The 12,056-nt window shown below is 41.8% G+C and overlaps 1 protein-coding gene across 1 annotated transcript in view; it reads right to left on the bottom strand.

Annotated features, from left to right (window-relative positions):
- Positions 1-1,531: 1,531 nt before the first annotated feature.
- The window catches only part of si:ch211-112g6.4, a 35,101-nt gene continuing 24,576 nt past the window's right edge, over positions 1,532-12,056 (bottom strand). The window contains exons 5-7 of the mRNA XM_040002178.1: positions 5,981-6,220; positions 3,260-3,907; positions 1,532-3,171 (exon numbers count right to left, since the gene is read on the bottom strand). Of these exons, the coding sequence (XP_039858112.1) occupies positions 3,127-3,171; positions 3,260-3,907; positions 5,981-6,220 (933 nt within the window). The 3' untranslated portion in view covers positions 1,532-3,126. The remainder of the gene's footprint in view (positions 3,172-3,259; positions 3,908-5,980; positions 6,221-12,056) is intronic.

Below are 12,056 nucleotides of genomic sequence, written 5' to 3'. Positions count from 1 at the left end.
CAGTGAATACAAGCGCTCAACTGCACCCTCAGAAGTCCCAAATTCATGTGTTCTGCGCTTCAGTAGCAGCAGCAAAAACCACTTTAGCTAATAGTAAATGTGCTAGCTAACTAGCTATCCGGCACGGTCATGGGTAATTGCATTTAACATTTTACAAATTTAAAATCTATCAACACCAATCTATAAATGCCCCTCCCCCAACCTTCTCCAACCTTTAATGCCAGGAGACATGGACCCTCCATCAAAGGTGGTGCTTACTGTGGTCAGTGAAGATGAAGATTAAAGTTTCAAATAAAACAAATATATAAAATTTAAATTTTATCATATTTAAAAAATGTTTAAATAACAAGCTAAAGTAATGGAAATATGCTTGTTTATTATTCAGCAGAAAAGTGCCCAGCTGATATGTATTTTTTTGTATTTCTTTGTATTTGAAAATAAATGTTGTGCTGATTTAGCTGCATTTGTATTGAGTGTTTTTAATTAATATTTTTAAATAAATATTTACATGGAGTGTTTATATCGATTAAGTAATCCTTTCTGTTTTGGTTAGTCTAGCTTTTCCAGTGTCTTTTCTCTGTTCCACAACGTTTACTGCCCATTTTATTTTGTACAGCTAGATGTCTCCTCTGTTTTGCATTTAGTTTTGCTTCCTTGTCTCATTTTTAACTATGTTTTAGGCTATCTCGTCACCCTCCTGCATCCACTTCACTCGAGTCCATTGTGTTGAACTTGTAATTCAGGCTGAGGAGACAGTTACCTGTACAGCACTGCTACAGTCAACATGAGGAGGGGCATCAAACAGGCCAAGGAGGTTTACAGGAGGAGGACAGAGGGCTTCCTAACTGATAACAACCTGCACCAGGTGTGGAGAGGCATCCAAGCCCTCACCAACTACAAATGTGCTGACCAACTGGGGGGATCCTCACCAGGCTCTTCAACCTCTCCCTGACTCACGCCACTCTCTGAAGACCTCCACTACCGTTCTCATCCCCAAAATGGCTGGTCTACACAGGCTCAACGACTACAGGCCGATAGCCCTAACGTCTGTAGTCATGAAGTGCTTTGAGCAGATAGTGTCGCTGCACATCAGGGACTGTCTACCCTCATCCCTTGACCCATCTGTAGAGCGCTGACCCATCTTGAAAACAGGAAGAGCTATATAAGGATGCTCTTCATGGACTACAGCTCAGAATTCAGCACTATAATCCCAGACATCCTAAATCCAAATTAGACCACCTCCACATCCCCCTGCCACCTGCTCCTCGATCAAAGATTTCCTCACAGGACTACGCTCTCAGCCCCTGTGCCCTATACATCTATGACTGTACCCCAAGCCACCCAACCAATATCTCTGTCCCCCCCGGACCTGCACTGGCTGCACTTCCTCCGTGTCTTGAGAAAGGATAACCTAGAAGCTGCCGCTGGCCTTCTACCGCTCCTCAGTGAAGAGCGTGCTCTCCTGCTGCCTTGGTGTTTGGTACACACTACTGAGAACTGCCCCAAAAAATCATTGGCTGCCCTCTGCTTACCTGGAAGCAATCACAGGTGACTCCTTGCACCCCACCCACCACATGTTCGACCTGCTGCCCTCTGGTTGGTCCATCAGGTCCCCACACCTCCAGAAGCACAAACAGCATGGTCATCTCATAAATGAGATCAGTACAGTGATTCCAACAAGTGGATGTAAGACAGAGTGCACGGCTGCATTTTTCAGTATCATGGTGCCTGTAAACCGTTTACATAAAAAACAATAATTAAAGATAATTAAAGAATTGAGACCTACAGATAGCTAGTAACTATAGCTACCTGTGTTAGCACACTTTATTATTTATTTTTTACTGACTAACTAAGTTCTTTTTAAAATCCCCCCCTGTAGGATTTAGAGTTTTGTTGATTTTGCACTGGCTTCACTTTTTACCCTGGTGTTTGTCAGTTTACTTTACCTAAAACCACAAGACAAGACACTGATGCCAAAGGACACGTAGAAAAATAACAACAGGAGCATTTCTAAGCTCTTCAAAGTACTGGGTGTACTTAGGTATGGTTGTCTCGTGTCGTACTGCAGCACAGTTGCCCTTAATGATCCAGGGCCGAGTACGTATCAGTTTGTTTCAGCATCTCGCCTCCTTTCTTGGAGTCGATACCCTTTTGAAAAATGTTGTCTGTTCATTGGTTAGGAAGTGGCATACTGTTTTCACATATTTGTTATTTCAACTCAGATAGCCAAGTTTACTATGTCAATATGTCTATTTACTCTGGAGAAGGCTGTAAAACTGAGAAATCTGTCCAGGATGGGTGGATCAATCAGTAGAGCTCACTTCTATCTGATGACAATACTGAACTGAGTTGCTCAGGATATCCTGAATCTTTCTGTCAGTAAGCGCTGACATGATGTGACAATATATTCAACCTGTTTAGAGGGAAAGTGATTTTTAGGACACAGAAGCCTAATATTAGCTGTTGTAATGTTAGCCCATAACCACCTGCCTCATTGTCAGTTGGTCTTTACTTTATTGATTTAAAGAGCACTCTACACAGGATAAAAACCACAAAGTGCTTCACAATAATGGTCGGAGACAAACGAGACCACATGTCTAATCTGCTGAAAATAAGTAATTGTAATAAATTGTGAGTAAATAAGAATATTTATGGATGTTTTTGTGCGTTACAGCCCTGAGTTTGATTCAAAGGATCTGATGATGTGAGTTAAAACAGGGCTAAGATCAGGACCTAACGTAATGATTTCAAACCTTTTGCTCATTCAAATCCATGACAGCAGTGCTGAGATTCTTGTCAACAATAACATCCAAGTATTTAACAGCAGGTGTTACAGATTAGACATTGTTCATATCCAAGGACCCAACCTCAGACAAAACCAATCTTTTTTGATTTAAAAACATTTGTGATTGGGTTCAGTCCCAAAAAACCCTCGTCTGTCCAGCTCAGGGTTTTTTGTAGCTTTGATTTTCTTAATCTTACCTACGTGTAAGCCTCTTATCTTAACTTTATCTCTATCCCTATGTCACTCACAGCACACAGTCATCTGCATATAAGAACAAATAACTGGAGGAGCAATGTTCATCTCGTTTATATTAAGGAGGTTCTCCACAACAGATTCTGCATTTATTTCTTCTTGTAGTCAGGTAGGAATTTCTTCCACTTCATGTTCTGCAAACAGAACATAAGAAAAGTTCATATATTAATATTTTGCTGCTTACAGTAAGAACTGGAATACATAGTATTCTTTCAGGCTTACACTTTTACTCCAGGTGGACTTTGACTTCTTGGTCTTCATGTCGTCCAGCGTCTCATAAGTGTTGCCTTGAACAGCGGCTGCCTCACCAGGGATCTGCTCGTAGGTGTCATCTCGCAGCCTAGCAGGAGTTGTCGCCGGAGGAACCTCAGCATACATGTCATCTCCTCGCTGGGTTGAACGGCTTTCAGACCCCTCAGAGGTCTGGTACAGAGGGTTGGATCTTGATATTTCCTGGTCATCATTGTGCTCCTCTGACCTGATCACGCTTTCATGGGGTGCGTGGAGGGAATAGGTTTGGCAGGTAACCCTCTTTCCTGGAACAGGCGATGTCAGAGACAGGCTGCTGAGCTGGTTGGAGTACTCCTCCTCTGTGGTGCTGTTGTCCAGTTGTGGTAGGGATTTGCTCCTGCTCTCTACTTGTGTTGACTGAGAGGTTGTGATGCCAGGAAAAAGATCACCAGGGTACATTGTGTCAGTTGCATCAACCGAGTCTTTGTTAGACATTACTGCTGAATTTGTGTTTGCCATGATTCCGTCTGCTCTGTATGCGTCCATCTGGGATTTCATTGGATGTGAAGTTGTATCAGGCAACGAACCACTCAGGGTAAATCCTAGAGGAATCCCTCTTTTTGGTCCTGGAGGCATACCCTTAATAAAAATGAGAGTGACAAAGTAGTCCAGTTACACAATTCACTAGCATTTCTTTAAATTAAATAAATTTCATTAGATTTTATTGTATTTAGCACCAATTCATAACAATATTTGCCTCAAGATGCTCTATATTTGCAAGATGAAGACCCTAATATTTGAGAGAAAAGCCCAAGAATCACATGATCTACTTTTACCAAGCACATGGGCACGATGGAAAAGAAGAACAACTGACTGGACGTTGAGTCATTTTCACAGAAAATTTTGACTTTTAGTCTTCTGAATGAAAAGACGAACAACAATGAATTTTAGTCTAATTTAGGCATCAAGATCAACTAAATATCGTAAGATTATAGTTGACTTAATCTAAAGTTGATTCGGTTAACAAAAATATTAAGTGTCCAAGTTTGACCACGTTGCTCCAAAAGCAAATTATTTTCCATGAAATCAAATGTTCATTAAACGTTCAAGTGTTGAGATGTTGTTGTGTTTTTACAGAGCATGGGAAATAGGAAAGTTACACTGTTCCCTGAGGCAAATCAATGTGCGTGAAAGTTTAGCAAACAAGGAGATTACTTCTGATTGAATCACTTCCAAACTCGCGTCACGTTTATACTCAACTTTCTTTATGATTTGTTCTCATCTCTCCAGAATATTTCCATCTCATTTTCACTCGTTGAAAAATGTGTCAATTCATTTCATCATTTTTATCCTTCTGCATTTTTTTTAATTTTACTTATCATTTTGCTTTCATCCGAAAAAAATCAGTCACCAAAATTAACAGTGGATCTGCCAGATGGCAGGACAGCACACTGGAACTGTAGATATTACACAACATATTTAACATTCATCTAAAGAGCTAGTATTATCTACAGGTGAAACTGAAACAGAGTCTGAGATTTTATTCTCAATAAAACTGAGTAGATTTAAACCCCACCTCAGAACAGGCAGGACTTTGATGTAATTGTGATTTTAGCAAAAGTGACATGCAGGTGCACTGTCCTGCTGAAAGTCTCCATCAAGTAATTCTATGGCCATGAAAGGCTGTTCAAGCGCGCTCTTATTAGGCTGTACATCTGCAGGAAGCTGCAAAACACCGTTCTGTGTCATATATAAAATTGTGGGGTTTTTGTACGTGTGTGGAGTCGAGTAAGGAAACACATTTTCCACACATTAGTAAACCTTTGTACCTGTTTGCTGAAGTGAATTAAAGCACACCAAACCAGATTCTGTGTACTTCAAATACACAGTGGCTAAACAGAAGATTCAAGACCACTGTTACCCTGGCCCAACAAAGATCTCTTCAACAGCAAGGCAATAGAGTAAGAGTAACTTAAATACAGGCCTCTCTCATACTGGATGGCAAGACTGTAAGGTGAAAGCACAGCTCCCATCACTGACAAACTAATAAGTTCTAAACGTTATCAGAAAATTCTACAGTAAAATATGAGGAGAGTGGTTCGTGCCATCAACGTGTAACAGCTCTCAGGTCCAGAGCTGACAAACAGCGCAGTAACTGTTTAGTTGCAGTTCTTGCTGCTCAACAGCATCACACCCGATACTGAAAGGTTCACACTTTTCTCTTACAGAAATGTAACACTGGATCATTTTCTCTTTTTTTGGATCAGTGCTTTATTTGTCTGTATTACAGGTCATATTTATGCAGGTTTCACAAATGTTAAGAATTACTGTATTTTTGGTCCATGTTTGTAATGCAGTTCTTGTTACTTTGCAATCTTTGTTGTGTTGATGCACAAAATGAGCTTTAACTGTGAAGTTGGATTAGACTGATTTTGCTGTTGGATGCTGCCACTGAAAGCAAACATTTAATTATTGTGAAACTGTGTTGCATACCTGCACACATTAGCACATGCAGTGTTTTACACAAATTTTCTCCTACATGATTCTTGAGCTATTGAATAAAATTAAATATAAAATTGTAATTCCCTAAGAAGTATTTTGACTATAAAGCTTTGTATGTGGTGAGATGCACACTTTTAATTACATGTTATGTAATTACAGCACTTATAATTCTGTATTCTTCAAAAAGGACAGTTCAAGTGTCCAGCTTACCTGGGAAAGAGACATTGCATCCACAGACACCGTCCCCGTCAGCTTTCTGGCTGTGGATTTCGGTGGTATGGGTGGCTGCACTGCAGGAGGGTCATTTTGCTGCTGAATCCTTTGATTAGTACCCACATGGCTGTGATGATCACTTTTCTGATCCCACAGAGTCCGCAGTGCCTGCACGCTCACCCCAGACATCTGTTTGGTGTTATAGTTCACCACATCATACAGTTCATTTGTGTCCACCTGAAAATCACAAGCAACATTATTGTCTAATAAGAGCTTCAACAAGCAAAACCAGACAGATGTGGAACTGACATCAAATTCAGTCACATGTTAAGGTATGATTAGCGTGTGGAGACCAGACTGCTGCATTTAAGGATTAGACATTAGACAAGCTTAAGGTTTAAGAATGAATTTGCTATTATGGAACTAAACATGCAAAAGATTACAAGAACTTGACTGATGCAGTGGGAATGAACATCTGGACCTTTGCTAGCAACAAGAACTTTTGAACCAAGCTTTGCATACCCAGGGATGGAGCCATCTGACCAGCGTTATGATTTCTCATAAACTTGGTGAAATAAAAAACAGCAGGCCCTTCTGTTTATCAAACAGTGTTTGGAAGACTCTGTTGCACTAACATGGTCTCAGAAAAAAGAAGCATTTGGGAATGTGTTCCTGTCCAGTCAACAAAATAAACTGAGAAGCACTCGGTAGTTTTTGTTAATGCTAACAATTAACAGTGGTGTTGAAGATGTAACTAAAATGGCCAAATACTTCAGGGCATTAACTGAATCACAGAGAGCAAACACCTAGTTTAGTTTCATCAAAAATGGCAACTTTTATCTTGCTCATAGTTTTTAATGTATTTTTCTTTTATTTATTAAAGTTTCTTCAGCTCTTGTTCTGTGACAGTCATGAGTTAAACTGCAATACACAACAAAATCCGTCAGTTTAGGCTTAAGTGTTCTTTGGCTAGAAGCTGCTGTGAAAGTGTCTCAAAATGTCAAAGTGTACATTCATGACGGCCTGCAGGTGGCAGCACGTGCTCTAAAAACTGAAGTGACAAAAGACTAGAGGAGGCTGCACAGAAAATGGACAATATACAAGCTTCACCAGTGAGTCCTGAGGACATTAATGAACAAAGCTTGCTTCAAAATGCAAGTGAACAAAGAAGGAGGGTATAAAGTAAAAACGCTGACATATCTGCAGTCTAACATCCAAAGCACTACAGATGAATCTTGCTGCTCTGAACACAACAGAATGTCAACAGAAAAAATTCTTACTAACATCAAGGGAGACGTTTTAAAAAACAAATCAAAAATAGACGTATTACCTTATCACCAAGAGAAAAGCTGAAGTCAGACATAACCGAAAGATGCTCGTCATCACTTGCAGACAATTTAGAGAAAATAAAAGGAAAGGATGACACTGACATTATGAAACTCTATGCTGACATAAGACGTTACGTGGATCTGAGACAAAAGCACTGATGCATGTAAGCCAGTAACTGTTTTTTCAAAATCACATATAAAAGGCTAACAGGTGCTGATGGAGATATTAGTGCAGATATCAATGGTTCCACTGCAGCATGATATTGTGCTGCAGTGGGACCATATTGCATCAAAACAAGCCAAACTGTGCAAGAGAAAAGAAAGCAAAGGGACATATTACAAACTCTGGAAGAAGAGCATAAGAAAGAAGCTTATAACGGAGAAAGACTACAGGTTGGTCGTATCCAGTCAGCTAAGAGCGCACCACACCCATGTGACAGATCCATGGGATCTCCATCTCCTGCTGTTGCTCTACTAGCACAAAGTGTTTAGGACAGTATAACGCTGAGCAGGCTACCCACACCGGAACCAACAGTGTTCAGTGGTGAGCAAATCCAATAGAAAACCTCCTTAATGTCACTGATAGACCAAAAGGACATCTCTGCTGCTGATAAAATACATTTAAAAAAATGCATTGGTGGCCCCACTTGTAATGTCTACAAGGCATGTTCTGGAAAAAACATAATCAACAATACGGTCAGGCATTTGTTTTTCAAAGAGCATTTAGAGAGAAGCTATCAAACCTGCCCGAAGGAACTTTACAGACTCCATAAATGGCAGCAATGCCTTATGTAAAGGGCCTGGAAACATTGAATGACAGTGAGAAAAATCAGAAACTGCCTGTTACAAAAGCTTTAATAGAAGTGGAGAGTTTCCCAGTTTCAGTGCCATAGTGTCATTCCTGTTGTGGAAATCATCTGGAACCCAGTTACCTTCAACTCTGCTCTTCGCCCAAGTTACGCAGCGACAGTGAGAAGCTAAAGGACATTAAAAGGACCAAGCACCAAAACAAATGTACACTGTGACAAGACATCAACCAGATCACATGGGGAACACCAAACTCACATCAGCTTCACAACTGCACAAACCTCATAAAAAGGTCTCTAGAAGACAGAAGGACGCATTTGACGGCTAATAAGCTGTGCTATGGCTTTTTGACCTCCTAAGACCCGAACTCTTCCACAGCAGCATTTTTAATTTCTCTTTGCTATTTGGGCTGATTGGGACCTGATGAATGTAAAAACAAAGAATTACCTGATTTTTATTTTTTTATTTATTTTTTTACTACCTGATTTTCGCTTCTCAGAAAAAATCCACATATGAGGACATTCGTTTTAAATTTCGATAGAACAGTGTATAATATAAGTGGTGGATATTTTCATCCAGACATCCTAAAATGTGATGTCCACATGTGTGGATGCCAGGTCCTAGGAGGTTAAAGCAAGGTCAGGTGTGAAGGATGTCAACACTGTGACACTTCTGTGAGAAAGCACAGTAAAACAGTATCTGGTCTCCATGTGAGGGGTTACACCTCTGCAGCACACACCCACCTCCCTCCTGCCTATCACCAACCATAGATTAACCCCTCAATAGTGAAACAGGTCTCCTGATTGGCTGCAACTGCCCCAGAGCACTAGCACCCAGACGAGTGATACTTTGCAAAGACGATGAGGGTTACACTGTTCAAACATTTAGGGCAGAACACAGTTGTTGGTTTATCATCTTCCTTCAAGACAGACATGGTGAAGCCCTCCCATCATGTTGGTATATAAGAGATCCCTCGACTACCTGTAATACAGTGTGGAATATTGTGCACTATTGCATCCACATACAACCCACTGGGATGTACTACCACCCATCTTCTCAGTAGAAAAAGAATCCTGCAAGAGATGTCAAAGCACAGGATGGGATGACCCATTGCCTAAACATCTGAAACTATGGTGGGAGCAATGGAGAGAGGACTTTGCCAGTCTAGAGACAGAAGGATAGGCAGATGTTGAAAGCTTTGAAGGATGAAAAAGGGACTGCATCCTTTTTTAGATGCAAGCACCATCACCCTAATGGAAAAGATATATATAAATCTTATAAAGTTTGTATCTGTGTGTGAAACTTGTATGAAAAGCATACAAGAGTGAAAACAGATATAATATCCCTAGAAAAAGTATATAAATGAAACTTGTATGTTTTGGATTCTTACTAAAACGATATATGAAAGGGGCCACTTTCATGAGTAAATCATATACGCCTTATAGCAGCAGCAGCTGTCTCAGTCACAGTGAGTAACATGCTCAGGTAAGAGCTGTGTTACAGCAATGTGGAAGCACTCTTCTGGACAAGCTCTAAAGCTGTGCTGAGCTTCATTATACATAAATAATGAAGTACACCGTTTTCCCACATTGGTTGTAAATAGCACGCAGAAGATACACAATAGCACAACAGTGCAACAGTGGTTTTATATGGTTTTATGTCCCCTCCAGTGATATACCATCAATGAAGTCTGGCTACTGGCTCATGAAGATTAAGTCAGTTGGTTTCATCCCACACCTGTCAGTGTGTGGTCTGTTGGAGACCAAGTAAACCTATGGAAGATAAAAGAATGAGCAATCTCCCTACAGAGCGAATGGAATCCTTCCCACCCGCCACTTACTGTGGTGCCACCTTTGAGTTTTTGTGGCGTAGACTGATCGGCCCATTCAAGACCAAACAGGGATGCGAGGAACACAAGAAATACGCCCTGCTGTTTACATGCTTTAGCTCTTGTGCTGTTTAAGTTGAACTGTTATGGAATCTGTCAACCAATGCTCTCATCAGTGGTTTGCATTGCTTTTTTGCACTATGGCACTCAGTCAACAAATTAAGTGTGACCAAGGAATCAGTTTTATATGTGCCAGAATGAAATGAAAGCAGCTGACGTTCCTCATAGGAAACCAGTGTAACTTTGCTATTGTACGAACCCACGGTAATCATAAACAGCAAACTGCTTGGAGCGCTCACTAACAGTGATGATACAGTGTTCTGTAAAAAACTGTTTCAAGTTACAATGTATGTACAGTATTAAATGAAATAGTCGGGAGTGTAAATTGCCTCCAATGCAGTGTGCTGTAAAGGTTTGTAAGTTTTGAAATGCAGTTATTTCTTATTATAAATGTTTTGAGCCTTCCTGTAATAACATCCATCCATCTTCATCCGCTTTATCCGAGGCCGGGTCGCGGGGGCAGCAGCCTAAGCAAAGAGGCCCAGACCTCCCTCTCCCCAGCCACCTCCTCCAGCTTATCCGGGGGAACACCAAGGCGTTCCCAGGCCAGCCGAGAGATATAATCTCTCCAGCGTGTCCTGGGTCTGCCCCGGGGCCTCCTCCCGGTGGGACATGCCTGGAACACCTCACCCAGGAGGCGCCCAGGGGGCATCCTTGTCAGATGCCCGAACCACCTCAGCTGGCTCCTTTCGATGTGGAGGAGCAGCGGCTCTACTCTGAGCCCCTCCCGGATGGCCGAACTTCTCACCCTATCTCTAAGGGAGAGGCCAGCCACCCTTCGGAGGAAGCTCATTTCCGCCGCTTGTATCCGCGATCTCGTTCTTTCGGTCACTACCCACAGCTCGTGGCCATAGGTGAGGGTAGGGACGTAGATCGACCGGTAAATTGAGAGCTTCGCTTTTACACTCAGCTCTCTCTTCACCACGACGGACCGGTGCAGCGTCCGCATTACTGCAGCTGCAGCCCCAATCCGTCTGTCGATCTCCGGCTCCCTTCTCTCCTGTAATAACAAATGTCTTATTTTGACTGGAGCTTTACACTCGTAATTACAGAAAGAAGGAAGCTAGAGGTTACTGAGAGAGAAAAATGAAACACGGAGAAACAGGGAAAGTAAACGAGGAGTTGAGCTTCATCTAACACGGCAGCGAGGTTAAATATGTCTGCTACATGTGTTTAAGAATTTGGGGTTTTTGTATATAGAGGACTTGCTAATTTTCTTTTGGTAAGAATTTTTAATATACTTTTCTTTTGTTGTTGACACGTATGCTGGGCTGTGACAGTATGAAGCTAAGCTGCTGAAATAAACAGAGTTCAGGGTTAAGTTTTCTTCAGCCTGGCAGTGAGCTAAACAGAGTACAGGAACAGAGAGGAGAATTTCATTGTTGAGCAGAAAAGCAAAGACATTCCAGATATTTCAGATCTGCTCTCAGACGCAGAACAGAAGGCAGATCTCGCATTTGCTGGTGATTTGCATGTCTGCCTCAGACACTGAACCTGAACACTCCTTTTTTCTCACAGAACAGGAAAGCAAGAACTTAAAAGAATTCGTGCTTTTATTATGCATAATTGTGACCTCTTTTTAAGATGAGAAAAAGAGAAGACAAAAAGGCAACAATCCCAGTTTCTCATGTGGCCCCGTGAGGAAATCGGTTGTGCACCTTCTTGGTTGTGGGGCGATCGTGGCTCAAGAGTTGGGAGTTCGCCTTGTAATCGGAAGGACAGTTTCGTCTCGGTCGTCGTGTCCTTGGGCGAGACACTTCACCCGTTGCCTACTGGTGGTGGTCAGAGGGCCCGGTGGCGCCAGTGTCCGGCAGCCTCGCCTCTGTCAGTGCGCCCCAGGGTGGCTGTGGCTACAACGTAGCTGCCATCACCAGTGTGTGAATGTGTGCGTGAATGGGTGGATGGCTGGTTGTGTGAAACGCTTTGGGGTCCTTAGGGACTCTTGAAGCGCTATACAAATACAGGCCATTTTACCCCTGGTTTACATCTA

Source organism: Simochromis diagramma, unplaced genomic scaffold (assembly GCF_900408965.1).
Source record: "Simochromis diagramma unplaced genomic scaffold, fSimDia1.1 OVJJ01000430.1, whole genome shotgun sequence".
Lineage (NCBI taxonomy): Eukaryota > Metazoa > Chordata > Actinopteri > Cichliformes > Cichlidae > Simochromis > Simochromis diagramma.
The sequence above is the reverse complement of the archived record's forward strand: the minus strand, read 5'-3'. Positions and strand labels throughout refer to the sequence as shown.